Source organism: Pterocles gutturalis, unplaced genomic scaffold, assembly GCF_000699245.1.
Source record: "Pterocles gutturalis isolate BGI_N339 unplaced genomic scaffold, ASM69924v1 scaffold6356, whole genome shotgun sequence".
Classification (NCBI taxonomy): Eukaryota; Metazoa; Chordata; class Aves; order Pterocliformes; family Pteroclidae; genus Pterocles; species Pterocles gutturalis.
Window position 1 is genome coordinate 29,780 of NW_010102991.1, and position 25,480 is coordinate 55,259.

Consider the following 25,480-nt stretch of genomic DNA (forward strand, 5'->3'; position numbering starts at 1 on the left):
TCCTCAAAGCAGTTCCCTGAAAAGCCTCCCGTAGCAGCCTCTCACTCGGGTAAACAGGAGGGTGACTTCCAGGACTGCAGGCTCCTTCCTCCCTACCCCTTGTTCCCATTCTCTTGCTCATCTCCCGCCCCACAGCTCCTGCCTGAGCCGCATTCCCCGTGGTGGACGGCCGGGACGGATGCTCACACACCTATGCCGTAGCCGCCGGCACACTGCAGCTTGAGGTGGCTGTTGAGCTGCGTGGGCAGCGTGCACTGGCCCTGCATCTCCCTGCACAGATGAAAGGAGCCGCTCCAGGTGCCATCCTTCCGGCAGTGAATCACGTTGCTTCCACGGCCCTGGGAAGGAGAAAAGGAGAGATTGAGGATGGTCACAAAAACCACAGCGAGGACAGGCTGAGAAGGGAGAAGCAGGCAGAGCTGAACTGGGAGCAAAGTGCTGCTGGAGCTGGGAGAGCCCTGGCTGAGAGGGCCAGCACAGGGGGGCAAGGAGTTGTTTTCTTCCAAAGAATTAAAAAAAAAAAAAAGGAAACCTGCATTGCGCACAAACATGCCTCTTCTGTGCAAGTTCATGTCTTTACAAGGCCCTTGCAAGGTCTCTACCTTAAAATAGACCCACTCTCGCTGCGACAGAGGTGCCTTCACCCCATTTGCCTCACTGTTGAGAGGTTTGTGCTGAATGCAGACAACCTTTTCCCTCTTCCCATTTTCTAACTAGCTGCATCATCTTTGTCTCGAAAAAGAAAGAATCCCCGATGGCCATCGGAGGGAGGAGGGAAAGCGGGACACGAGCAGGGATGCTTAGCAGGGCAGAACGTGCTCTTTAGAGCTTGGCTGCCTTGACTGACAGCAAGAGAAGAGGCTGAGACACGCACAGAGGCAGGTGGAAAGGAGAAAAAAAAAATCCTCTGGTGTGGGAATGGGCAAGGAATAGAATATGACATTTCTCGTATAGAAAAGATTCTCTGTATGATACCGAAGAATGAATACCAAAGTCCGAGGGGAAATATCATGCCCTTTAGAAACAACAAAGGAGTGCACAGGCAATCTTTTGTCAGATCTATCCTCACGGCTTTGGGGATTTCTGCGCAAGCTGTTCTGTGGGATCTGCGAGCTTAACTGCCGTGGGGTAATGTGGGACATTCAACAGGAGGATGTCTGGTGTGGCTGGGCTCCAAACCTCCCGCGAGGGTCTTGCTGGGTGGGAGAACCATGCAGGACCTCTGCTTCTCCTCGCCTGTTTTACGTGCCAGGCATGTTGCCTGCAAACCCACCCTGCTCTTGGAGATCCTGCTTGGTATCTTTGGGGATCCCTTGGTGTGCTGTCTATGCTGGGACCCCAGAAGGGTGGCTGAACTTTTCTTCAGAGCTCTTCCCCACGCCCCACACCCCTTGTTGCACAGGGATCTGCACAAGCCCCTGGTACCGGTGTGGAAGGTTGCTCAGACTTCAGTGTTGGTTTGTACTTGCTATCCTAATGCTTTTTTTGCTCAGCTTTGTTGATGAACACAATGTTTAGCGAGATGCAAAGCAGTCTTACTGGCCAACTACTGCGTGGGACCTGCTTCCCCTCCTCTAGACATCTGGCCATTACCAGAAGCAGTAAGAAAATCATATGAAGGGATAATGGACCAGATGGACTCAGGGTGTGACCCAGCTTGGTGGCTCTCACCTAAGGGCCAGTTTGGCAGAGCCTGATTTATTTTGATCTGACTGTTCATATGATTTGTGCACAATATTCAGAAATGGGAGACCCTTGCTCTGGGTGCCAGGGGAGGTACCTGCTTAAATGACCATTACATTCCTGGTGATGAAGAGATGCCATATGTACAGCGGAGCGATGATCTTTCACCGCAGTGACAAATTCAGGAAGAGATCGCTAAGTGCTAATTGAGCACTATTTGCTGTTTTAGCAAGAGTGGTGCACTTCCATTGCAATTTGCATGCCAGGGTTCAAGCATGATTTTTAAAGGTGAGGCATGAAACCTGATTTATGTTCCTGGAGCTGGCTGTGCTGGAGGGTACTGTTGTACAGTTTCTGACACGTACTCTCAGATCCCAGGATATCCATTGCTATAGTAACATACTGTCCATCATTCCCTGACCTGCAAAATCTCTTGTGAAAATCCCTGCTGGGTTTCTTGCTTGGATGCAACGTGCATTATCACCTTATATAGCTGAGAGAGACTTAGTGGGGTTTAATCCTTAAATAATTAACACCTCTCAAGTGGTTCTGGCTTGTGCCAGGAGTCCTCCCTTTTTTTCTCTAGTCTGTTTTCTGGGATATCTGGAAATACCTTTCTCTGCAAATCCCTTTCTCAAGATGTTATCTGCTTCTTTGCCCAAGGTGCTTTTGCAGCTGAACAGTTGCTACACTCTTCCTTGCAGTGAATAGAGACATAGCTCTATCTCTCACTTTCCAGAGCTCACTTCATTGTTGCTGTAACCCTGTAATACTGCTTGCTCCTCTTCACGTCCAGCTCATTTAAAAGCAAACACAAACCCGTTACACCAGTTGTCGTCATCACCAGGATTTCCCTGCACTGGCAGCAATGGTACATGTCTTCAGCCACGCTGACTGGTCCCAGCAAGTGGCAGATGCACGGACGCCGTCACCCAGAGCTCCCACCCGAACTGCACCCACATGTGCAACTTCTCATTTCACAGAGCTCGTAACCTCACGCAATTCTTATCCAGGTGCCCTGATGCAACTTTGCCTGTTGTCCCTGTGGAGAGGCCAGGCCAGCCCGGCAGGGGACGGGGACAGTAATTGGCTCTTAACCTTTGGAGCAGGCATCACAAGTGTCTTTGAGATCACCACCCCTTTTCAGTATGGCCTTAGAATCCGGAATGATATTAAAAGGCCTTGGACAGAGCACTCCCCATGCTCTGCAGCAGCTCCTACATCCCCACTGTCTCTTTCCAAACGTATTAAGCAGCAGCAGCACTTCTGGGAGAAGTGACTTATCTCACAAACTATAATTACCTCTGGTGAGGAAAACTAAGCATTTCAACCAAGACTCTGAAGGCCAGACCTTCTCTTATCAGCGAATACAACTCCTAGGAAGCCAAAGGCAACACGCTGATTTATGCCAGGTGAGGATCTGACCCCTGATGCTAAATGACACCTTCACAGCCAGGATAACATGGAAGTTTGGAGACAGTTCACCTGAATACTTGTAATCTCTATCAAGTGAAATTATCATATGACACACATATATATAGTGATAGTGCAGAAAAATAAAAGAGAAAACCAAGTTAAATGGAATGAACAAACAGGACAAGTGCGGGTAACTCATATCCTGCTTACTTTCATCTATCACTCCTTATTCCTAGATAGATCATAGAGGCACCGAAGCAGATTTTTCCACCATTTATTGCCCAGAAAACAGTAACTCACTCACCACTAGTCTTCTACAGGTAATGGTTAACACCACTACTACTATCATAAAAATATTTCCAGGTTCTTCACAATAGCTCTCTCCCCCCACTTTAGTTATGTATTTCCCTTCTCCATTTCTCTATCTCTGGTCTCAGAAGAGCTCAACAGCACCTGGCCCCTCCAACATCAGGGTGCTTAGGGAACATATGATAGAACCATACTTTTACAGGCTGAGATTATTTGGATAAGAGAGACTCACCGACTGACTATCATCATCTTCGCACTTGATCCGGCACTCGCTGTTGAACTGGAAGCCATTGGAGCACTGGTAGAGCCCATGAAACTTGGAAGGTGGAGGGTCGCAGGTAACGGGCACGCAAGCGCCTGGCAGCCACGTGCCGTCCTGCGTGCACTGGATTTTAAAAGCTCGCCTTTTTGTGCAGGAAAAAAAAAGGACCATTTAGTGAGCAGCTGAGTCAGCTAAGAGCCTCTAAAGGCTCTGAGCTCTGCTAGCAGGTTGCAGGGGATGGGTGTGCTTGAGCTTTTAACACTTGGGGAACAAGTCGTGAATCTGCGTCACGAGGTCTCTGAGCAAAAATAACGATTATTTGCAAAGCCAATATTGAGTTGCCCAGTCTAAACTCCTCTTTTGGCCTTGGACACATCTCTCAAAATCTCTGTTTCCCAGGCTTGCGGGCTGTGGTTGGTTTGAAGTGGGTTTGTGCAGAGTCAGAAGTATACGACAGCACTAACCCTTTCCTGCAGAGTTTCAAAGGGGACTCCCCAGGCTGCATATCAAAAGGGTATTTCTAAGGTAAGGTCTGTTTTTTGAGCACTGGCTAGAATTTTCAAAGAAGCCTAAGTGAGCTAGGTGCCTAAATCCCCTTGAAACTGCACAACTATCTGCAGGAAGGAATTGCTCAGTGATATTCCCTACAGCACATACAGCCCGTTATAAACAACCCATCCCTCCTCCCAAATCTTTTTAACTCATGGCTTTTTGAATCATGCTGACTGCATGACATTACTCTTTCACGTACTTTCTTGCTTTTCTGGAGGATCCAGGGACATGGTAACCTGGTTTGCATTTGTACTTGCAGAACGAGCCCACTTTGTGCTTATCCTCTCGGCAACGAGTAGTCTGGAGATCTGCGTTAGGGACGATGGAGGGTGCTCGACACATCAGCTCACACAGGGCCTCTGGAAAGGACCACAGCCCATCCTCCATGCAGGTCAAGTTGCTGTTGTTTCCTGAGAAGAACAGTCAGCAAAGTTAATGATGTTCAGATTTTTTTTTTTTTTTCAAAATGTCATTACACCCATAATATATCAAAAGCCACCTCAGTTGGTTTGACAAATTCAACTGTGTATGTCCCATGCATTTTCTCTTTCAAGATGATGGCATTAAATCATTAAGGACTCTGTTTTCAGACGCCAGGCAGACAGTGCTTATTTCAGGAAATGCTATGGCATAGGGGAAACCACACGGGCTTTGGAATCTTTTGTATTTCTCTTCCTTATTTTGTTCTTCTCTGAAGGGAAGCTTGCTTCATACATCAACCCCCTCCTCTTTAAAGTCATGGCATCAAGAGAGGGTTTGGTGCCTTTACATTCTTCATTCTGCTTCTGTGTTATATTGCTTCCCTGAATTTGTCCTCTTTATTTCAATTTTGAGCCTTTTCGAGCAGCATCTGGTAGTGTTAGAGTCACTACTCCAACACAATGAGGAGCCCTTCTCAGCTGGGGACTCTCAGTCCTTGGGGACTACTGTGATAAACACAATTCCGAATACTCATTAGAGACTCATTTTCCTTCGGAAGCTTTCTTGGCCAGCACCTCAAAGTTAAAAGGTACAATAGATCTATTTGCCTCTGTTGTAACCTACTTGACTTCAGAAGGTGAAGCTAAAAGTAGCCTAGTCTCGGTGTATTTTACATTCTTTGTTGTTTTACACTGTATGTTGAAAAGGAATAAGCTTTTCCTAAGAAACAAAGCGCAGCTATGAGCCACTAACCCTTCAAAAATCCCTAATACTCTCTTGAAATCCCTCAGCATTGCTGCAGGAACTCTGCTCAACCCACAAGGCATATTTGCAAGTATGTAAGCCAACTTTGGAGTTATCCAAAATAATACTGACAAACTGCTAACCCCAGAGCAATGCCATCTCTCTGAGAGGGAAGGAAGAGAGCCGGGGCATGAGGTTGCAATTCAAAGAAGAAGAAAACAAAAGACTCTGGAGGGCTCAGGAAGGTATGTGGAGGAGCCCTCCTGCCCTCCCCACCAAGATAAGAGAAGCCGCACTAAATCAGCCCTGGCTTGCTCTCTCTTCTCCCCAACTGCAGATGATTGCAGAGGTATTTAGTGCAGAAGGGAGCTCTTTTCTGGAGCACCAGCATGCTCCTCTGCTCTGACTCATGCAGCAGCTCTGGTGATATCATACTTGCCACTGCGAAGTGATAAGCTGTGACATTACCAACCGTGGCTGTCATGACGTCAGTGATTGAATTAGGCATGAGTCATTCGAACGCCATTCTCCAGAAGCTTAGTGGCAACATCTATTAGTCATCACCCATGGCTGTACACCAAATGGTGCCTTTACCTCCAGGTCACAAAGTTTCCGGACAAAAGTGAGGTGATGCTGCATGCCACAGCTGCACCCCCTGACCTGGGGGCTGGGTATCATCCCTCCCGCTACCCCCACCGGAGTCATCAGCTGAAGCTCCTGTTGGTCATGATGAATATCATCATTACTTTGACCACCCCCTCAAAAAAATTCCAGGCATTTTCAATGAAAAAAAAGCCACCTCTTGTTGAAAATGACCCTCTGTGTGTATGAACAGAAAAAGCTAATTATTTTATAAAAATCTCCCTTTTGAGCAGTCTTAGCTTTTGCCGTGTGTCGGCTGCTTGTGGTTACTCTCCTAAGTCTGAGTTAAAAGAATGAAGCAATTTGGTTATATATGAAGAAATCAACATATCCTTTCAGTGAAATGAAGAACACTTCCCATGCCTTTTCTGGAGTTCTCAATGAATCCTAGCAGAGGAGGTGATACCACAAATCCAAAAAGAGCTCATACAGCATCTGTACCTGAGTCAACAACAGCAGTTAAGATTACACCACTGCAAGATGGCAAGTTAATTTGTCTTTAATGCTCCTTCAAATCAACAACAACATCTTTTCTTGTTTCCTGAGGACCAGATCAAAAAGTGTAACATGCCAGTGAGCAGAAGAGTTGATGGTGCTGAGAAGATGATGGGGATGCTATCAGAAAAGATGGATAACAAAAGAAAGAAAGCAGCAGAGTGTGTTATTTTCAAGAAAAAAAAAAAATGTAGAGAGTCCCAGACAAGAAGAGGAGAAAAAGGTCAGGGGTAGAGCAAGGCGAGTGTGGAAAAGGAGAGGGGTGATGGATGCATTAGGAAAAACAGTGCTGGGGGACTGCGCCACCAGGACATGGGACTTTTCAGTCTTCTCTGCCTTTCCAAATACATGGAGGAGGCACAAAAGGGAGAGAGACACAGACAGCAGAGAAGGCATGGGAAAGAAGATGAGAGAGTTCAAATTTGACTTATCCCCATGACTTTTCCATGTTTTGGTTGTATGGAAGCAATATCCACTGTCATTACTGCCTGGCCAGCCGTGATCAAGAAAAGGTCAAAGGAAGGTAATAGAGAGATGCAAAGGAACTTAACTTCTAATATAAATAAACCTTCCCACAGAATCTCATAATTCTTCATACTTAAAATATCATGAATAATTCCAAACCAACAGCAATAGTAACATATATTATTAGCAGCAGCTTGTGTTAGCTCTCCCCAAGTCGCTGCACAGACACCCTACGATACCTTTCAGAAGAGCAGGAGGTCGGCAAGTGAAGGAGCATTTCTTGCCAAAGGTGGTCCCCTCGCTGCAGTTGAAGGTGGCTGGGTAGACGTGGTACTGGTCTGGGATGCCACAGTCCACGGGCTCGCAGGTCACCTGCTTGTTCCACTTCCCATCTGTGCAAGTGATGGTGATGCTGGGCTCCATCTGGAAAAAGACACATGCCTACAGCCACCAACGGAGAGGTCAAAACCATTTCAAGCCTAATAACAGCCACTCTTTTGGCTCACAAGTTAAGCAAAACCAGGCTTGATCACTACCATCATCATTTGGACAGCAGCTTCTAAAACCACCAAGGTCCCACAAGAAACAGCGTCAGAGAACCAGGAGGTATTTCTGTCACCTCTGGGGCGAGACACCAAAGTGCTTCAATATAAAGAGTGGAGCACTACAAATAATCAGAACTCTTGCCTGCATCACCTCTCGAGACAAGCCGGGAAGCCCGCTGCTCCGCCTGTGTCCAGAAAGGAGCGTGCAAGTCAGAGCTGTCTGGAGTTGACAGCTATCCCCCATCCCTGTCACCTCTGCCGTGACACGGCCACTCCGAGGGGAGCCCCATTCCCTCCTGAGCAGTCAAACTCACTCTTGGGTTTGAAGTAAAAGCCACCCTGACATGAAGCCATTTGGGACTCCCATCCAAGGCTCTCCCAAGAGGTGTCAGTTGCCCTTGGACTGGGGGACCAGGGGAGGTGGCCTGGGCCATGTCAACGCTGTGTTTGGATACTGACAGCCTCTGTCATGGCTTCTACTGTCAGAGTGCCCCGAGGCCCCAAAGGATGTCAGAGTCCTGCTGCCCTGGCACTGGGGACGCGCATGCCTGAGAGACAGACTTTTTCCTGGAGAAGTTTGTAATGGACAGACCCAAGAGCATCCTGCCCATGCACTCACTTGGCACTTGAGAGATCGAATACAGAGTCAGTGTCTGTGCTCTGACTTCCCTAAAGTCACTCTACCATCATGGCTACACAGAAGCTACACTTCTACGGATTTGAGGAATAATCCAAACAATGCAGCGGCCTGAAATCCTGCAGTGCTAAAGAGAGAAAAAAAAAAAGAGGGGGTGAGGTAAAGGAGCTAGCCGTCCAATGCTAAGATGAAGAATTTACTGGGTGACAGAAGGACAAACAGATGTTGGCAGAGAGACCAGAATAAACAACATATCCGCTTTCTAATGAAAAAGGGAAAAATGTTAAAAACTAGAAGTGAAGAATCAGAAAGGAGGACACACCCCTCCATACTAGAATAAAAAGAGGGACAGAAGAAAAAGAAATGTGAGAAACCCAAACACAAGAAGGGGAAGATACCAGTGAGGAATCAGACCAAGCTGTACAGCAGCACTCCTCTGCCTCCGGGGAATATTTTATTCAGGGCTGGTACGCTCACAGGAGATTTGCACTGCCGACCATTGATCTGGGTTTATAAAAGGAAGAGGAATTTTTCTAGCACACATCAAAGGGACCTGGATTCCCTTTTTTTGCAAAAACACCCTAATGGTTTCAACAGAAGTTCAGACCTGTCTCCCTTTGATATATGGTTGCATTCAGAATGGAAAAAGCAGTCCCAGAGCTGAGAAACTGGACACTTCCCAAGTGGGCACAAAACCCCTTTTCTAGACCATGGAGTTTATTTAAACAGGGAGCAGTGCTGATGGAAAAAAATGTCTTTTCTACAAATTTAGAGTAGCACATTCTGGGATTCACGGAGTGCTCAGGTGAAGTGACACTTTGTGTTTGCATTCCTCATTTTGCTCCCCAGTGGCTGTTAATTCTGCCTTTGCTGGTTATCAGATTACCTGCACTATTAAAAGTCTATGTATTTTGTAGACAGTTGATGACTTGAAGACACCTATGCTTCCGTGAAGTTGTGGTGTGATTCTGATGGCCACAGGAGAAGGGATGATACGGTATATTTTCATGTCTTCATAAAGCACACACCCAGCAGCATCACCACCACACTGGCTGGGCTGCTCCAGCATTCATCAAAGCCTCCCTTTCCCTTAACACGTGCCATCATCAAATAACACTCCAGCACCACGCTGCTGGGAGCCTCCACACCAGGAGGTTAAAACATACGACCAAGCTATTGATGTCATGGGCTATCCAAATGTCAGGGAAAAGACATGGGTCTTGCACTGCACCTTGCTGGATGCTGGAACCACACTGAGCACAGGGAAGCTGGAGTTTCAACTCCAAGAATTCAGTTACCGGTGTTGCTGTGATCTAGTTTAGGAATAGATGATTGGTCCTACTAGCTGCTGAGACACAATGTGGTGCACAAGGGAGTTTCTCTAATGACAGGGTTGCAAATCAGATGTAGCTCTACGTAAATAAACAGTGCAAATTCATAATTCAGAATATAAAACAAAAACTAAACCAGAAGCCATATCTGTGCATGACAGTCACACCTTACAGAAAATGGGCAAGAAGGTTTTGCCCAGACTGACACTTGTGAAGGTATTTCAGCTGCAGCCATGGGTTCTTGTCAACAGAAAGCTGCAGGACACTACACCCTGCTGGAAACTCAACACACCTGAGGTCACCCCTCCTTGGAAGGGATCCCTCATTAGATCTATACTCCCACTGCACTTTATTTCTGCCCCTGTCCTAGACCTTGATGTGGAAAAAAAAAATAATTGTCTCCACGATTTCATCACAGAGTTTTTCCCTCCGGTACTTTCTCAACAAGAACACAAACCAAATCTGGAAGAGTCACCTCCCTCCAGACCCACATGGCTCTTCCTCTTCCTGGCACCCTGGCAAGGCCATTCCCACGCAGAGAAGCTGTGCCTATGTGGGTAGGACCCTGGCTTCTCAAGGTTTTCCCCGTAATTTGTTCCACACTTCATACGATGGAAGCTGAGGTTTTCAAGGTCAGACATAATAATGGCACATTTCAGAGCGTGTCTATCACGTCATCACTTCACACAATAGGAGCACATGCACTTCTGCACCAGAACAGAACAGAGAACATTCCCTGTGATGGAGACAAAGACTAGCAGCTTTGGCTGAAAGCGCAGAGGACAGCCTACCATGGAAACCATCACAGATGGCACCCACCAGCTCTCAGCTTCTCCCTCTTGCCATGTCCCACCTGAAGGGGGGAGCGTTGCAGCGCCGGGGGCAGGACCTCAGGCTGTGGAGCTGGAGCCCATCTCTCCCCAGCACCACGCTGCACATCAGGGGTATTTCCAACCCACACAGTGCCACCATCGGCTCCAGGGTCTCTGTGGCAGCATCTGCATCTCCCACCCGCCGCCCAGGCAGGCACGTGCCTGTTTCGCCTGTCTGATCCGACAAGGTCACCCGGCTCGCTGCAGTCCGTACCGAGCGCTCGGCTTTCTCAGCTGGTTTATTAGCTGTCACTTTGGGCACTTTGCGCTGCTTTGACTGGCATCGCAGCAACCGCTTCCCTTCGAGTCCTGCCTTCCAAACGAGGCTTACGCAAGGAGGGAGGGCGGGCGAGAGGACAAAAGAGAGGGGAAAAAATTTTTAAAAAGGCCTCCAAAGATACAGCGTACAGTACAGTGAAGAGGATGCAAACTTAAACAAATCTGGTGCCAGAAAGAGTTGTTTCTTGGGACTTTTAACAGCTTGGGAGAATTCATTTATGAATTCTCCTTCCTGCTGCCCGAGATCCCAGCCGGCTCCTTCTTCAAGCGATGCTTCACATGTGAAGTTTCCTCTCCTTAAAAATGAACAGCTGTGCCCTCCTCTCTAAGTATTCTTCCACTTCTGCCCACTACTGTGCTTCTAATTGAACCCACATGAGCCGCGCTTTCTTTTCCTGGCATGATTGATGATGCCTTTGCACAACATTAGGGAGCTGCTGGGTTTTAAATAACACCTCTTGACCAGAGCAGCGGTGGTGGCAGCTTCAAGGAGAGACGACAACAAGGAACTGAATGAGCGGGGCTTTCAGCGAAGGACAAGGGGGAGGAAAGCACTGAAAGACAAAGGGAGGAAAGAGGGGGAAGAGAAGAAAGAGCGATGGAGTTGTCAGGGGGGTGGGAAGACATGGGGGGGGGAAATGAAAACATCCTGAGATCATCTTGGTGAGAAAGATACATGAAGGATTTTGCTATGCAACCCCCCCTTTGTTCTTGCTGAAGTCCCTCAATGAAGATGAGAGAGAGCCCAAGAGTCTGTAAACAGCTCAGCTTTTTATTTATTTTCAAGTAGCGAACAGTTTCTACTGCACATAGTGCTGATGTTTTTAGGGTTTGGTGATTTTATGGAGTTTTAAGAGAATTTGGGAATGGGAGCTTCTCAGAGAGCAGAGATGAATGGATTTTTTGCCCTAAGACTGATTAAAATGGTGGCTTCAGAAGACACAGAGGCCAGAAAGTGCAGAAACTGTTAAGAAGATTTTCAAAGACCCCTTAGATGTAAAAGATTGATTTGAAATGTGACTTGTGGCCCTACACCTCTGAGGTGCTTTTGAAAATGTTGCCTTTAGTTCTCTGTTCACCCTTTTTTCTGCCTTTCAGTGAAATGCGGAAGACAAACGTGGTTCAGATGCTAAACCAGGATGTTTTCACTGGCCCGTCAATCATCTTCATCAGCATGCAGTGGCCATGGACCACCGATGTTCTTTGAGACATTGCACCCCACCTCAGCCTCCTTCCTACCCAAGAGTGTGAAACCTCAGCATGTGCAAAACTATTTTCCTTCCTCCTCTTCCTCGTGCAGGCCCCCACACTGTCAGTTAAATGAGAAAAAAATAGCTCTGGACCCTCAAATCACCCAATCAAGAAAAATATCCAACTAAATGACGCCAATGAACCAACCACCAGCTTTGTGCAAGGTTCCTCAATCACGGCAGCACTTCCCTCTGACCACAGATAACAATCCACACGCCCTATCTCATCTCCAAATGCTTGTCATCAGAAGAGGAGCTGAATCTGGTAAGCGATTGTGGAAGGAGCACAATGCAATTCAATACAACAACAATACGAGGAATCCAAACCACGGATTCCGGACTTTCTCGGATAATTCATTTCTTGCCTACACGTTCCACAAGTTCTGGCTTGAAGCACCTGACACAAAGAAATAAAACAAGATGATAGCGAAAGAAACTGTCTGTTCCTTTTCAAAAGAGACCCAAAGGACATGAATAAACTTTTAAAGCACACATTTAATGTGTTCAGCTGAACATGGATATCTTTAAGATGCTCCACTCCTTCCCAGATTGGAACAGTGAAGGCACAGCACTGAGCAAAACAAAGCCACTGGCCTCAGGGTTTTCATCAGTGGAAAAAGACGATGAAGTGCAACAGTAGAGCAGGGGGAGAGGAAGTGTGTTGTAACAGGCAATGAAACACGTTCACAAGGGGTGCTAAAATCCTCCGCTCCTGTCATATGAGTCTGATCAAGGCTCTGAAACCAAACTTCTCAGAGCAAAATCACATACAGTCGGCTGAGCCTTCCCAAAAGGTAGTTCTTGCATTTAAATAGCACAGCGCTGGTGGAACATGCTCGGGCTGTTTTATTTGGTTTGGGATTCCTGTGTGCTCCATGTACAGATCCCTTCCAACTATTTCCTGGTTCAGCCATTCAGGCTTGTTGGAGAACTTGTTTTCTGTTCTGTAAAAATGCTCAGCTGGAGCTGGGGTTCTGGTGCTGATGCCAATTAGGATGGAAGAGGCCCAGCTCGTGGGGTCCTGTATTTATTTTGTAATTGAGTTGAAAGGGCTGACTCATTCCCCTCCGCTCCGTCTCCCCCCTCCGTGAGCTGATGAAGAACACAGGATTTCACAAATACAGACAGGCTGCTGAGCACGGCCGCCTGCCCCAAGCCTCCCCAGCCCCAGATGTGCCTTCTGCCCTGACAACACCCAAGAAGGTGCTGATGGGGGAAACCATCCCCACATTGCACTCACAGCACCCGGCAGCATTAGAGATGAGAGATGCCCATCCTGCACCCATGTATCCCCTGCACCCCACTCCCAGCAGTACGCCAAGGCTGGGTGATGCTGCACATACACCTCGTCCACCTCCCCCAGCACAAAGGACCTGCATTTTTTAATATTTCAAGAAATTGATAGCTTTCCTGAATATCCCACTCACTGCATCAAGACACGCTGCTTTGTAGGACTGTATTATTAATGCATGGCTTAGAGAAGATGGGGAGCACTCCCTGGACTGCTGGGGTAGATTTTTGGTGTTTTGGAAGCAAAAAGGTTTGGGAGCTTTTTCCTCCCCCCAATACCATGCATTTCTGCAGTGTCAGGGTGTGGCTGGAAGCAGATGGACTGAAACACTGCAAAGGAGTTAAGACATGGTTAGCCTCAACCCAAGGAATAAAAATGAGATGTTTTGCCCAGAAACAGGTTGTGCAGAACACCAAACACCCCACTCTCAAAAAACCAACCCAAGAAAGGCTGGCTGAACAGAGCCAGTGCCTTCAGTTCAGGCAGAGAAGGCCTGAACACATATTTAAACCTTTTGGGTTGAAAATTTCTAAATTTGGGCAATATCTGAGCTTTGCTCACTGTCAGTACCTCTTCCTACAGAGTCTGATGGCTCCTGTTCTGATGAGAAATATTTGGATCAGGCCTGTCCCAAGGCTGAGCTGAGATTTTGGGTTTTAGGCTGGGTTATTTCTCAGTTTCTCCACATCTCTTTGCTCATCCCTGTCTTGCGGGTCATACCAAACCAGCAGAACTAACCTGGCTCTTGCTGAGCTCATCGTCTCGCTGGACGTGCAGGATGTGTCCCGCCTTGCAGCTGACGTTGCACTGGGCGCCGTTGTACCACCCGCCGCCGGTGCAGTTCAGCAGAGCGTTCTCGATCTCCAGCTTCTGGCAGTCGGTGGCTTCACAGGAGTAGTGGACACAGCTAGACGGGAGACAAGAAGTATTTTTATTCAATTCATTTAATTCATTTCACAAGAGCAAGTGTGTCTGACTGACGAACTCATCACCTGTCAGACAGCAGGTATGTGGGCTGTGTACTGAACCTGACTCGGCAAAGGGCTCCTCGCCCGTGAGCTCACCCTTTTGTTATGTCTTCCGAAGGACGGGGACAGTGGTAAGGGTGATGACAATGAAAGCAAATTACAGGTCTTGTGACAAAAGGGAAGAGCCTGCCAATTCTGCAGCACTACTTTCTGTTCTGCAATATTCACAGAGGAGAAACAACACGAGCGACTGCACCGTGGCCTTCCTCCTCTTGTACCAACATGCATCCATCCATCCATCCCCCCCTCGAGAGCACTCTCCCTCCAAGAGCAGCCCTTACACCCCATCCAGTTTGAAATCTGCTGAACTCAGGAGTGACTGATATTGCTAGCGATAAGCATGTATGTGTGAGGAGGGGGTTCTGAGACAGACAGTCTTATCTTTCAGAAACTCGATCAAAATCAACACATTCATTTGATTCCACTTCACCATCAGCTGTGTAGCTGTGTTGATAAGCTCTTATCAAGCCCGGCAGCATGCTGTCATTTCACATCTCTCCCGTTGCTGTCCTGCCATCCATAAAATGTTTCCCCGGATGGAAACTCTCTGCTCTCCCTACAGTGAATTGTCGTTAACATTTAGCACAACTTCTAAGAAGAGGTTTTGGTTTTATTTCTGTATACACAGAGATGTCTGGTTGACACAAAATCTTTCACCATCTCTGATGACCTGAGTCAAACGTTATAGCACATGTTTAAATGTGAGTATGGGGCAGCTGAAGGGCAATGAAAATGCTGAGAGTCTTCAAGCTTGTGCAAAGACATTTTGCTGGATTAGAGACAAAATTTCTGGGGTTAAGGATTCCTACGAGGTGGTATGCCTCTGCTGAAAATTAAACTGAATTTAAATGAAATACAGTTAAATTAATCCTGAGGAGGAAAAACCTTGACTTATTTCACTATCTACACAGGTAGGGAAGAACCTGAAACACAGAAACTTATAGAAAGAAGGGAAAGCAATGCACCAATACACATATTTTGAAATTATTTACAAGCAAGCTATTCCCATCTCCTAGAAAAAGGGTGAACAACCACCAAAACACCATCCACCTTAGTAAGCACAGGACTTAGCACGTACACGGTGTTTTGCTGTGTTCAAAGCATTGTGCAGACATTATCTAATTAATTTTCATGACACCTCTGTGAGACACCTGTGCTTGTATTGTTATCCCCATGTTACTGATAGAGAAGCACATCTGCACATGTCTCTACTGAGCTCTAGATCAGATTAAACAACAATATAATGTACCTCCACAACTCATTTCTCTGTCCCAGACCAGAGTTATATGGAAAGTGCCCACTGATTGGAATTTAAGATTGCCTGTTCAGTGGAGACCCTTCCCTGGAGTGCAATGAGCCATACACAATTTCTACATTCAGAAAGATCTTATTTCCTCATTGTGTATGAAGCATTGCAGCTGGCAGGACAGAGGAAGGAGAATTCCACCTCTGTGTTGGCAAACTTGTATGTAACAAACAGCGTCCTGTCATCAGCACTACAACTGTGATGCTCTGACAGAGGTGACCTACATGGAGTGATCCTACCTTCAGTAGGTTCTCTCCCCTCCCACACCAAGGGTTTCATGTGTGTTTTCCAGTCACTGCAACACACAGCCTGACACACAAATCTAAACTGCCATTGATTTCACTGTGCACCAGTCAATAAGACTGTGGAAGAGATGGTGGAAGAACAAGTGGATAGTACATCCTCACGCCCAGGTGGTCTTCTGTTGCAGAGAAAAGAGGCGAGAAGAACAGCCATGTGCAATTCTCTTCTAAATACCCAACAGGAATCACCCAGGCGTGTGAAACACAGACTTCACTCTGTTTCTGGAGCAGTCCCACGTACTGCAGCTCCCCGCGCAGAGCAGTCCCTCACCATTGACCTCACAGCACTGCTCGTTGGGTAGGTCACCAATTAACATTAGCAAGAATATCTGAACATGGATGTTGAGTGAGCACGTAAATGATGAATGATGTCTTGTTACCAGTTCCACCTACCCATGAAGGCACTTTGCTCCCCTGCGTTTTTCAGACGGTGAGGCTGCAGTACGAGTCCCTCCCGTGCCAGGGCTCTGGCGACAAGGAAGTTGACTCATTGAGGAAAAAAAGGAGCACTATTGCCAAGCCATTCTCAGAAGTACATATTGCAAACCTTCACTGCCCATTGCAAAACTCCCACAAAATCTGAAAAGCTTTTTGTACTAAAGTTGGAAAAATAAAATAATAGCAGACCTATTTCATTTAATACTTGTGTGAACCAATGTGCTACATATTGATGTAGCGCTGAATTCAGCCTTGAATGGCTTTAGAGGGAAGGATGAGCCCAAGAAAACCTTTGCAATTTGCACAAAGGGAAATCTGGAGCAACGTCACCGCAGTCAGTGGCATTGCTTTTCATTTCCATCAACATAAAGGAGAAAAAGAATCTGGTTTCTTGAGTTCATATCAGGACACCAGATGAGCAAGCCTGGGCTTAAAAGTCCTACAGAACTGAAACGCCACAGACAAAGGCATTAAGAAACACTTATTGTGATGTTCTTCTTTCTGTTTACAAGTCCCCTTGTGGTCTTCTGAAATGGCCAGGGAACATTTTTAGCCACCCCCTCCAGGCTCCAGATTATGCCTCGGTTAGCAGATCATCTGGGCAGCTCGCTCTGTCTGTAACTCTATATGAATGATTTCAGTGACAAACAATACAACCATTCACTTTTTGTAAAAAAACAACCACTGCCACCAAATGTTTCCAATTTAAATATTTCTGGTTCTCTAGCTACTGGTTCCAATTTGGTATCAGCTACTGTCAGCCGTAAATCCCAACAAATTTTGAAGTCACGATCTTGAGTTGAGTTCTGCAAATGCAGAATTAAGAAGGAGAAATTAATATCTCCAAGTAGGAAGTTCAGACAAAGAACCCATCACATCCATATTGCAGAATTGTGGGTTACAGAAGCTCTTGCATGGGCACTGCCATTCAACAGTGGTTAATCATCACATGCTCCAGAAACTATGCATTCCTTGGGAAAGAAATAATATAGAGTATCTTAGAATGAAGTCACTCCTACTTTAACTCATGTCGTCTCCTGGCAAAGGACAGCTTATCCCATTTTCTTCCAAGCAAAATTGGCTGACTTCATCAAAACTGCCTACATCAAGCCATCCCTGGTCTATCCTAGCTCTCCAAATGCACCTGGGCATTGCCTGCCGTAGTGTGAGCTGGTCTGGCCAACTGCTATGCAAGGGGCCCAAGGACCACCCTAATGATTTGCCGGTATATAAGTAACAAACAAGTGTTGGGCCGTGGGATATTCCCTGACAGTATTTACTTCGCTAAATCCACCTCAGGATTCACCTGTTCCTGTTCTTGCCCTGGCAGTGTATGATTTCCCGAAGCAACATTTTCACACCAAGGTGTGCGCAAGGAGCAGAGGATTTCTCGCACACGTTCCACCACCTGCAGTATGTTAAAAACACAGATCAAAGCAGACCGTTGCGATGATGTAAAAAGCCCTGAAATGAGTTAGCTTCACATGCAGGCTGAAGTTCTGAGCCAGTTCTTACTTTATTCAAATCCATTCTGCCCATCCCTAATCTAAATGAGCTCAGTCATTAGCCTCTAAATCTTTATTTCTCTGTGCCAATATTGGCCCCAGTTCAGCGAGGCACTTAAATCTGTGCTTAACTTCAAAAGCACGGTTAAGTCCCACTGATAGATTTGACTACAGGGGGATGTAAGCAAATAGCTACGGGCTTTGCTAAATTGGGGTCTTACTGACACAATCCTAGAAACATTTGTATTTTAACATGTTTATAGAGAATTACAACAATTAAGTGGAACTCTTCCTTCCTCACATAAAAAACAATCCAGGACTTCCTCTTTTGAAAAGCTTACAGCAGCCAAGCTTTCTTTGCCTAACCCTGGGGTCAAGCGCTTTTCCAAGAACTCAGCATAGTGCCCTAATTATTTGTTTTCTTCGTGATAGCTCTGACACACATATCTATGCATAGGTGAGCATAACAGCTTCTGGTGCACTCTTGTTATGAGCAGAGCCCCACCATTATCTATGGCACATAGGAAAAACTTCCTTTGCCACAGTCCAGACCAGCCTGAGCTGCAGATTTGAAGCATATTTGGTTTTGTTCTACTCCACCATACATACAAGTCTCACACATGTAGCCTTCTGAGGGTTTTTTTCTAAAGGATTTATCCTTACAATGGGTTTGTCTTCTCATCTGTAGAGATTCCTCTAAAGGCAAGAGCAGGTTCTCTCTAATCCAAACATATTTGCAGCATTTTGAAAAGCAAAGACTGCTAGGCATGAGCCTTGTTGCAGAAATTAAAAAAAGTATGAATTGCAAAGGTGGCAACGAACTTATCTTCTTCAGTCTTCAGCTAAAACACATCGACATCCTTGTACTAACACAAAATCTCGAAGAATATCTACCCGAATCCTCGGGGCTGGCTGGGGACCAGTGAACCTGTGCTGACTGTGTCACTAGAAGAAGGATCAAGCCCTTGCCTTTTAGGTGTTTGCCTTCAAATCTAGTCCATGAGAGTAACTGAAAGAGTAGCATCACCTACAGTCTCTTCAGAGATCCCACCAGAGTACCGCTGGGCCTGACTCTGACAGCGATCACAGCAAAACCCCAGTTCACATGGGTAGGTCAGGAATGGGGAGAAACCCAGAGATTCACTGAAAACACTGGATCCAAGCCCACGTAAGCTATAGGGGAAGGAGAGGAATAAGCCAGCACATCTCCACCCCTGTCCCCACCACCAGCAGGACAACGTTCTCCCTGGGGACTGGCTCTGCCTCCAGCCTGCCTGAGCCCCGTTGTGTGAGATATTCCTGCCTGGGGGGTCCATATTGAACCGATAAAGCTCTGAGAGCCCCTTTGCCCTGCCAGCCTGCCAGCGGGACCGTGCGCCTGGGCGTCAGCAGCCCTGCAGGTCTCCCTGCCAGAGTCTGTCCAGGCAAACAAAGAAAACGCGTCGCCTTCCGCTTTAATAAAAGCCAAATGATGCCGTTTGCCAATTACCAAAATGGGGCGAAGGTTAAAAACCCATTGAATTATAACACATGTCATGGGCCAAAGCTTCTATGATTAACAGTTCTGTGAGAAATTCATTAATTTCACCAGAAGCGAGCTGACAGAGATTGCGCTTAATGACAGAACGCAGGGCAGGGGAAAGACGGCTCAATCAGGAAAGAGAAAGCTGCATTAAATCACAAAAAAAAGAGAGCAAAGGAAACCCTTTCCCCCCCTCCTTATAAAAAGGAAAAAAAAAAAATACCCAGAGTTATAAAGGGCGGTTGCATTTGTTCTGCTGCTGAAGATTTATCTTCATCGTTTCTTGTTGGGGAAGATGACAGCAGGAGAGAAAAAGACAAAGAGAGGAGCTGGAGCGGGCGACGTCTCCCCGGGGCTTGTTTGGGGCAGTGAAGAGTGAAGCTGGGGGGCTGGGGCGAGGGCAGGCGATGCTGTGCTGGCCAGGAGCTGGTCTTGGTCTGCACTACTGGTCCCCCCCAGCTGTCAAACACCCAGATGTGCACACTTACAGAGGAAGGTAAAGCCCAAATCTCCCCCTGCAATTTTGCAGCCGTAACGGCGAGTTCGTGACAAGACTTAACCAAATAAAGAAAAGGGAAAATGGTTTTGTGACATTAGGAAGCACAAGGGGCTGCACGACGTGGGGTCGTGGAGAGTGGAGGGGAGGCTTATCTTTGTTACAAACACAGAGTTAATGGAGGATTATAGAGTCGGAAAATCCCAAAATCCGCAATTCTGACAGCTGGATTTGGGTGTCAACCTGAGTTTTCCCACCTCCAGTTTCCAGGAGAGGAGCAAATGGCACCAGGTGGGATGGAGGAGGGGACAGGATTTGTGAACATGGCAGGGAAATGCCACCGAGGGAACACAGGACTTCACCAGAACTGCCTTGCCAGGGAGGGGAGACCCCCAGATGCTGTTTCCTACATGGTGAAAAGGACAAAAACCCAATTTCTGGGGAACCACTGTCCAAGGCAGCCCCAAGGCACCAGGCGTTCCTGCTGCTCGAGTGACCACGGGGTGGGAAATGACACCCCTGCTGCTGCACACCCCCTGTCACCGTCCACTCCATGAGGCTAAAGAATAAAAGCAGAATAATTTGAACCATAAAGTGCAAGAGAAGAACTGGGCTGTTCTATCCCATCTAAGGATGCAACATGAAAATAAAATGTGTCATTTTTGCAGCACATCTCCAGCAGCGAGGTAAACTTTTGCCTGTGATCACCTGCAGCAGAAGACCCAACAACTGGAAAAATACAACTGGAAAGTACAGAGGACTTTTTTTTTTTTTTTCCAAATCCTCTATAAATGTCTTCAGAAGGATGGAATGGATTTTCAAAACAGCTAACAAGCGCAACTACCTATGAAGTTTAATGGGACGTTTGCATTTAAGCTCCTTTTTCTCTTCTAAAATATTAACTGCAATACATATTTTAAGAAAGAAGAGTGAGCGTGTGTTTTATTTTCAGTTATTAAGTTGTCACTAACCCATGGGAGTGATCCATTCACCCTACTGTGGTTTCAAAATAAAAGCTATGTTAACTTTTAAGGGCCAATATATTTCTTTTCCCTCACATATTTAAAATCTGCACCCTTGCCTAGAAGCATCTGTATCTGACTATAAATCCTCTCCAACCAAAATAATTTTCCTTGAAGAAACAGAAATAATATCTCTTGTAGAGTGAAGCCAAAAAGCAGGCAAAATATCCATGTTGACCTAAGGAAAATGAAAGCGGTAAAATTGATGCTTGCGCATAGGAAGGAAAGTTCCTTTCAAAAATAAATAAATATTTTTCAAATCATATTAGGCAAATGCAACTGGTAGAGAAAGAGAAGAAGGGAAGGTTGGGCTGTGTGGGACTGGCACTCAAAGGGAGTCTGATGGGGAGACCGTGAGCACAGGAGGCAGAAAACCCACCTCCAGCTTCTGAACGGGTTAAGAATAAATTTTTAAAAAGCCCTCTGTGATTTTCCTGAATTGTGTAAAATAACAAAGAAAAAAAGTGGCAGGTGACAGAAAAAGCATCACCTGCTTCCTGGCTGCACAAGTTCATGAAAAACTTTCTCTACATCTTGGATACCTGAACTGCTCAGAGTTTCTTGTACAGAACAAAGCACATATGGTCACCCCAAACGATCCCACCACAAGGCAAACTGGAGATTTTCCACTATAGCGCTGTCATCAATGGAAAGAAATCTCACTGATTTCAACTGGCTTTGGATCAGGGCTTTATTTCAGAGAGTTTCTAGTTCCTTGACTGACATGGGAAACTTTATGATCAATGCAGTGTTGTAACCTGCGAGACCTAAGACGCTACTTTGAACGGGCGACGCTCTGACGGAAGTTTTTGAGAGCAAGGGGTTGAGATGGTTCAGTGCATCACGGAAACAAAACACCACCAAAAAAAAATTCAAGAAGAAAAGAAAAAAGAGGCAAACGGCGGGTGATTCTTGTTCAAGAGCTTTCTAGAGGTTAGTTTGCTGGGCTGCAGAGGCTGGCTGCAGCTTTGCCTAAGGGGAATGCATTTCTTTATTAAGGAAATAACTTTCTAAACACGGAGCACTTCTAATTTCATAAGTGAACAAATGGTTCAATTCCTACTGAAAACTTCAGAGGGAGGAATGTGGTCCTGCACCTCAGCCCTCTCGAGCTCCCTGTTGCTTCTCCCCATCTCCTTCCAGTGGGGCTTTCTCACTTTTTTTCTGTCCTGCTCTTGCCCTGGGATTTGGCCAAACTTCCACAACCAGACTTCTCATCTGAAACTCGATCCTGCTGTCTTTGGGCCTCTGAATTTGTACAACCTATTGCACAGAATGATCAGACTCCTCGAATCTAGGTCAGAACACACTGACTGGATTGATTTAGCTATAGATATACTCCTTTCTTTTTTTTTTTTTAATTTTATTTTCCCTTCCCTCTCCCCCTTCTCACCCTCCCGCCTTTCCTGGAATAAAAGCAGGTCTTAAACCCAAGCCAGAACATTATCAAAAAACCTGACAACTTGCTTAGGAGACTGAGCAGAGGTTTGCTGGGATATGCAACTTGGTTTACTATTGCTGCCGCTATGGTATGATGAGTCCTCACAACTTTGAATTCAGAAAGGGTAAGAAAAAAAAAAAAAAAAATTCTTTCAGGGGTTTTGCTAAATTCCCCCCTCTTCTTTTCACTGCCTCGCTGAAAGGAACCATGAAGCTGCCACACCAGAGGCCACGAAAGGTCACCATCTCTGTGGGATGCTGTAAAGCACAGAGCGAGAGGGGTTGGTGGTGATCTATTGATGTGTCTGTAATAACAACAAGAATAAAACGGTAGCCATAAACCTTTCATCCTGGGGGGTCCCACTGAGCTTTTCAGAACGTGGGCTGGATCCGGAAAGGTACTGAGGGCCTTTCCCCAGCCATACAAGCACCATGAATGCCGGTGGCCAAGCACCCACTGCATGGGACCCAGCACTTTGCAGGATCCAGCCTCACCGGGGCACAAGCATCACTTTGTCTCTGTGCGACCGTTTCCCTGGGAGGTCCCTGTAGCACTTGAGCAGCACAAAGCGGTTTAGATCGAAGGCAGCGTGTGAGTGGCGAAAATGATGCCGTCCTGGGGAATGTATGGAGAGTTAACTGGCCCCAATTCCAAGCTTGGGATAAAGGGAGGGAGGAGAAAGGAAGAGGAAATAATTCACTAGCAGTATCCCATGAGGGTTAAATGTCCCATCCATCCTGATCAATGAGAACACTGCCAGTTTTTTTCCCAGCCACACAAAAGGGGTCAGCAGGGTTCAGCCGCTGTGCCCCTCCTGCCTCCTCTTAACCCCGGCGCGGGGGCGGTGGGTGGCGGGGCAGAGGGACGCGGGCTGACGGGCTCACCTCTGCTCCGCCGGGCTGTAGGTCTGTCCTCGCTGGCAGCTGCTGATGGTGATGGGGTCGAAGTTGTGGAAAGAACGCAGGGCCACCCCGGAGATGGCCACAAACTGGGAGCTGAAGCTAATGAGGACAGCCTGGGTGTGATAAAAAGGGTGACTGAGGTCATGGATGACGGGGATAATCAGGGGATTGTTCCTGCAGCTCAGGACGTGGACACCTGCCAGAGGAGAGACAAGATCAGAGGAAGGGTCAGACTTAACACAATCGCTTCCCCGAGCCCTGGGCACTTCAGAAGCATTTCACCCAGAGGAATGGCCCTATAGAGCTGCAAAGTTATGGTAAGCTGCCTGGAGGGGCTTCCCAAATCGCTGCGGAGAGCTTAGCAGAGAAGTATATCCCTCCAGACAGCTGAAGAAAGGCTGCCATTCTCCCTGCGAGCGCGGCAGGCTCTCGGAGCCGTTTCTTTATACCACGGCTACGTTTCTATTGTGCTCTGTTAAATCAGGAGCAACCATCACAGAGGAAGCGGAGTCGCGCTATTGTAAAATCCGGTCTGAGAGGACAGTTGGAGCCTTTATACCGCGCATCAAATGGTGCCGCCAGGCTGGGTGGCTTTGTGCACTGTAGGCAAGGCATCGGTGGCTTGTTTGTAGCTGTGCATGTCATTAGCACCCAATGGAAAACTTTTTTTGCATGAGCTCTAGGCCAAATGTGCCCACTTTTCATTCTTTTGATGGTTTTCAGTCTTAGGGTATCTCGCTCTTTGCTAAAAAAGGCAAAGATGGCCCTGGAGAGAGAGAGGAGGGTGATGGACCCACTGAGGATTTTACAGGTGATCTCATTTGAGAAAAAAAATAATTGTGTCTCAGGAAAATGAAATGGTCTCAAGAGGTCGAGATGCACAGAAGCACCAGAGAGGTGACAAGGAGAGTTCCCAATCCCTTCTCTCCAGCAGAGAAAGCACTCGGTGAGAGCTGGGAAGAAATTCCCACCTTCAAGTAGAGGCAACCTGAATTCAAATGGGCCAAATCCATCTCAGGGGTAACTCAGAGGACAGACAGCTGTCGCTTGGCCTCAAAATTCATTAACTGAGATTCCCGGCCTGCCAGCTGACTGCAAAGCCCTGCCTCTGCGAGTCCGTGGCATTGCTCCGAGGATCAGCTTGGCTCCAGCTCCACTCGCTTCACTGGAGCTCCCCCAGCAACGGCTTTGGCCCAGGCCCTTTGGCTATCCTGATACACTTACCAATTTGAAAATAAAATAAATTCTATTTGCATGTTTAACTGGCTCAGGGATTTCTATATTTCTTTTTTTTCCAGTTCAAGTTTCTTGACTCAAAAGGGAAGGAATAAAAAAGTTTTCATTTTTCTCCTTAGGAAGTGATTTCCTGTGAATTAAGACAGACTTCTGACCACTCTCTTTAAACATCGATCTCCCACCCTCTACTTTAAAAAAATATATATCTTCCTGTAATAAAAAAAAAAAAAATAAAATAAAAAAGCAAGCCTCTCTTTATTTTGGTCTTTACCTGACCCTGGAATAACCTCCCTGTCTACTTGCCTCCCACAGGTCTTTTGATATCGGCTCCTTGTGGAACGGTGCACGTTTCTCACTTACAAACAGGTGCAGTTAATACTTCAAATCCCGGGTTCCCAAATTCCTTGGAAGTTTCTGCCTTCTCTGATGGAAAGCCAAGAAAGACCTTATGGTATGAGGCTGTTTATTCACTCCGATTTCATTCCTCGCACTCAGGTGGTGTCCACAACAAACAGACCCTCAGAGCTGGGCTGCAGTTGCGGATGCTTTCTGACCCCGACAAGGTAAATGGGGGTTGAACAGGTCAGGTTCATTTAACTAACCTGCCTTCATTAGCAAAAAACCACTCAGGATAGTACAGGTGCTGTCTCCACACTCACTCCTGTTTCTGGAGCTCTGCACCAACCTCATCAACACTCAACAGCTCTTGCACAGCACTAAGCAGCTGAACCCCGGTGTCTACAATGGCTCTGAACTACCAGTGCTGAGGCGTTTGGCATCCCAAACTCTTCATCTCCTGTTGGGACTCCGAAGAATCTTCTCATTATCTTCTGGGAGTCTGCAGGGTAAAAACTTGCTCTGAACAAGGTGGGAAATTGCACTTCTGGATAGAGTGCATTTTGCTCATGGGAGCGTCGTTAGCACACTGAGGATCAAGCTTTAAATTATTGCTGCTTCCTTTTGGATGTACTTTTAATTTGCCACTAACTTCTGCTTAAGGCTGGCTGAGTGTCTGCAGTCAATCCTGCACCCAGCACATGCCAAACTTTGCATTTCAGCTGCAGCTTCTAGCTTGCCACAGCGATAATT

General features: G+C 46.7%; 1 protein-coding gene across 1 annotated transcript in view; it reads right to left on the reverse strand.

Annotated features, from left to right (window-relative positions):
* PAPPA (pregnancy-associated plasma protein A, pappalysin 1) overlaps positions 1 to 25,480 on the reverse strand; it is a gene marked incomplete at its 5' end in the record, with an annotated part of 150,569 nt that overhangs the window by 24,403 nt on the left and 100,686 nt on the right. Inside the window, 6 exons of the mRNA XM_010086512.1 lie at positions 191 to 338; positions 3,641 to 3,812; positions 4,422 to 4,632; positions 7,228 to 7,411; positions 13,932 to 14,100; positions 23,138 to 23,351. Of these exons, the coding sequence (XP_010084814.1) occupies positions 191 to 338; positions 3,641 to 3,812; positions 4,422 to 4,632; positions 7,228 to 7,411; positions 13,932 to 14,100; positions 23,138 to 23,351 (1,098 nt within the window). The remainder of the gene's footprint in view (positions 1 to 190; positions 339 to 3,640; positions 3,813 to 4,421; positions 4,633 to 7,227; positions 7,412 to 13,931; positions 14,101 to 23,137; positions 23,352 to 25,480) is intronic.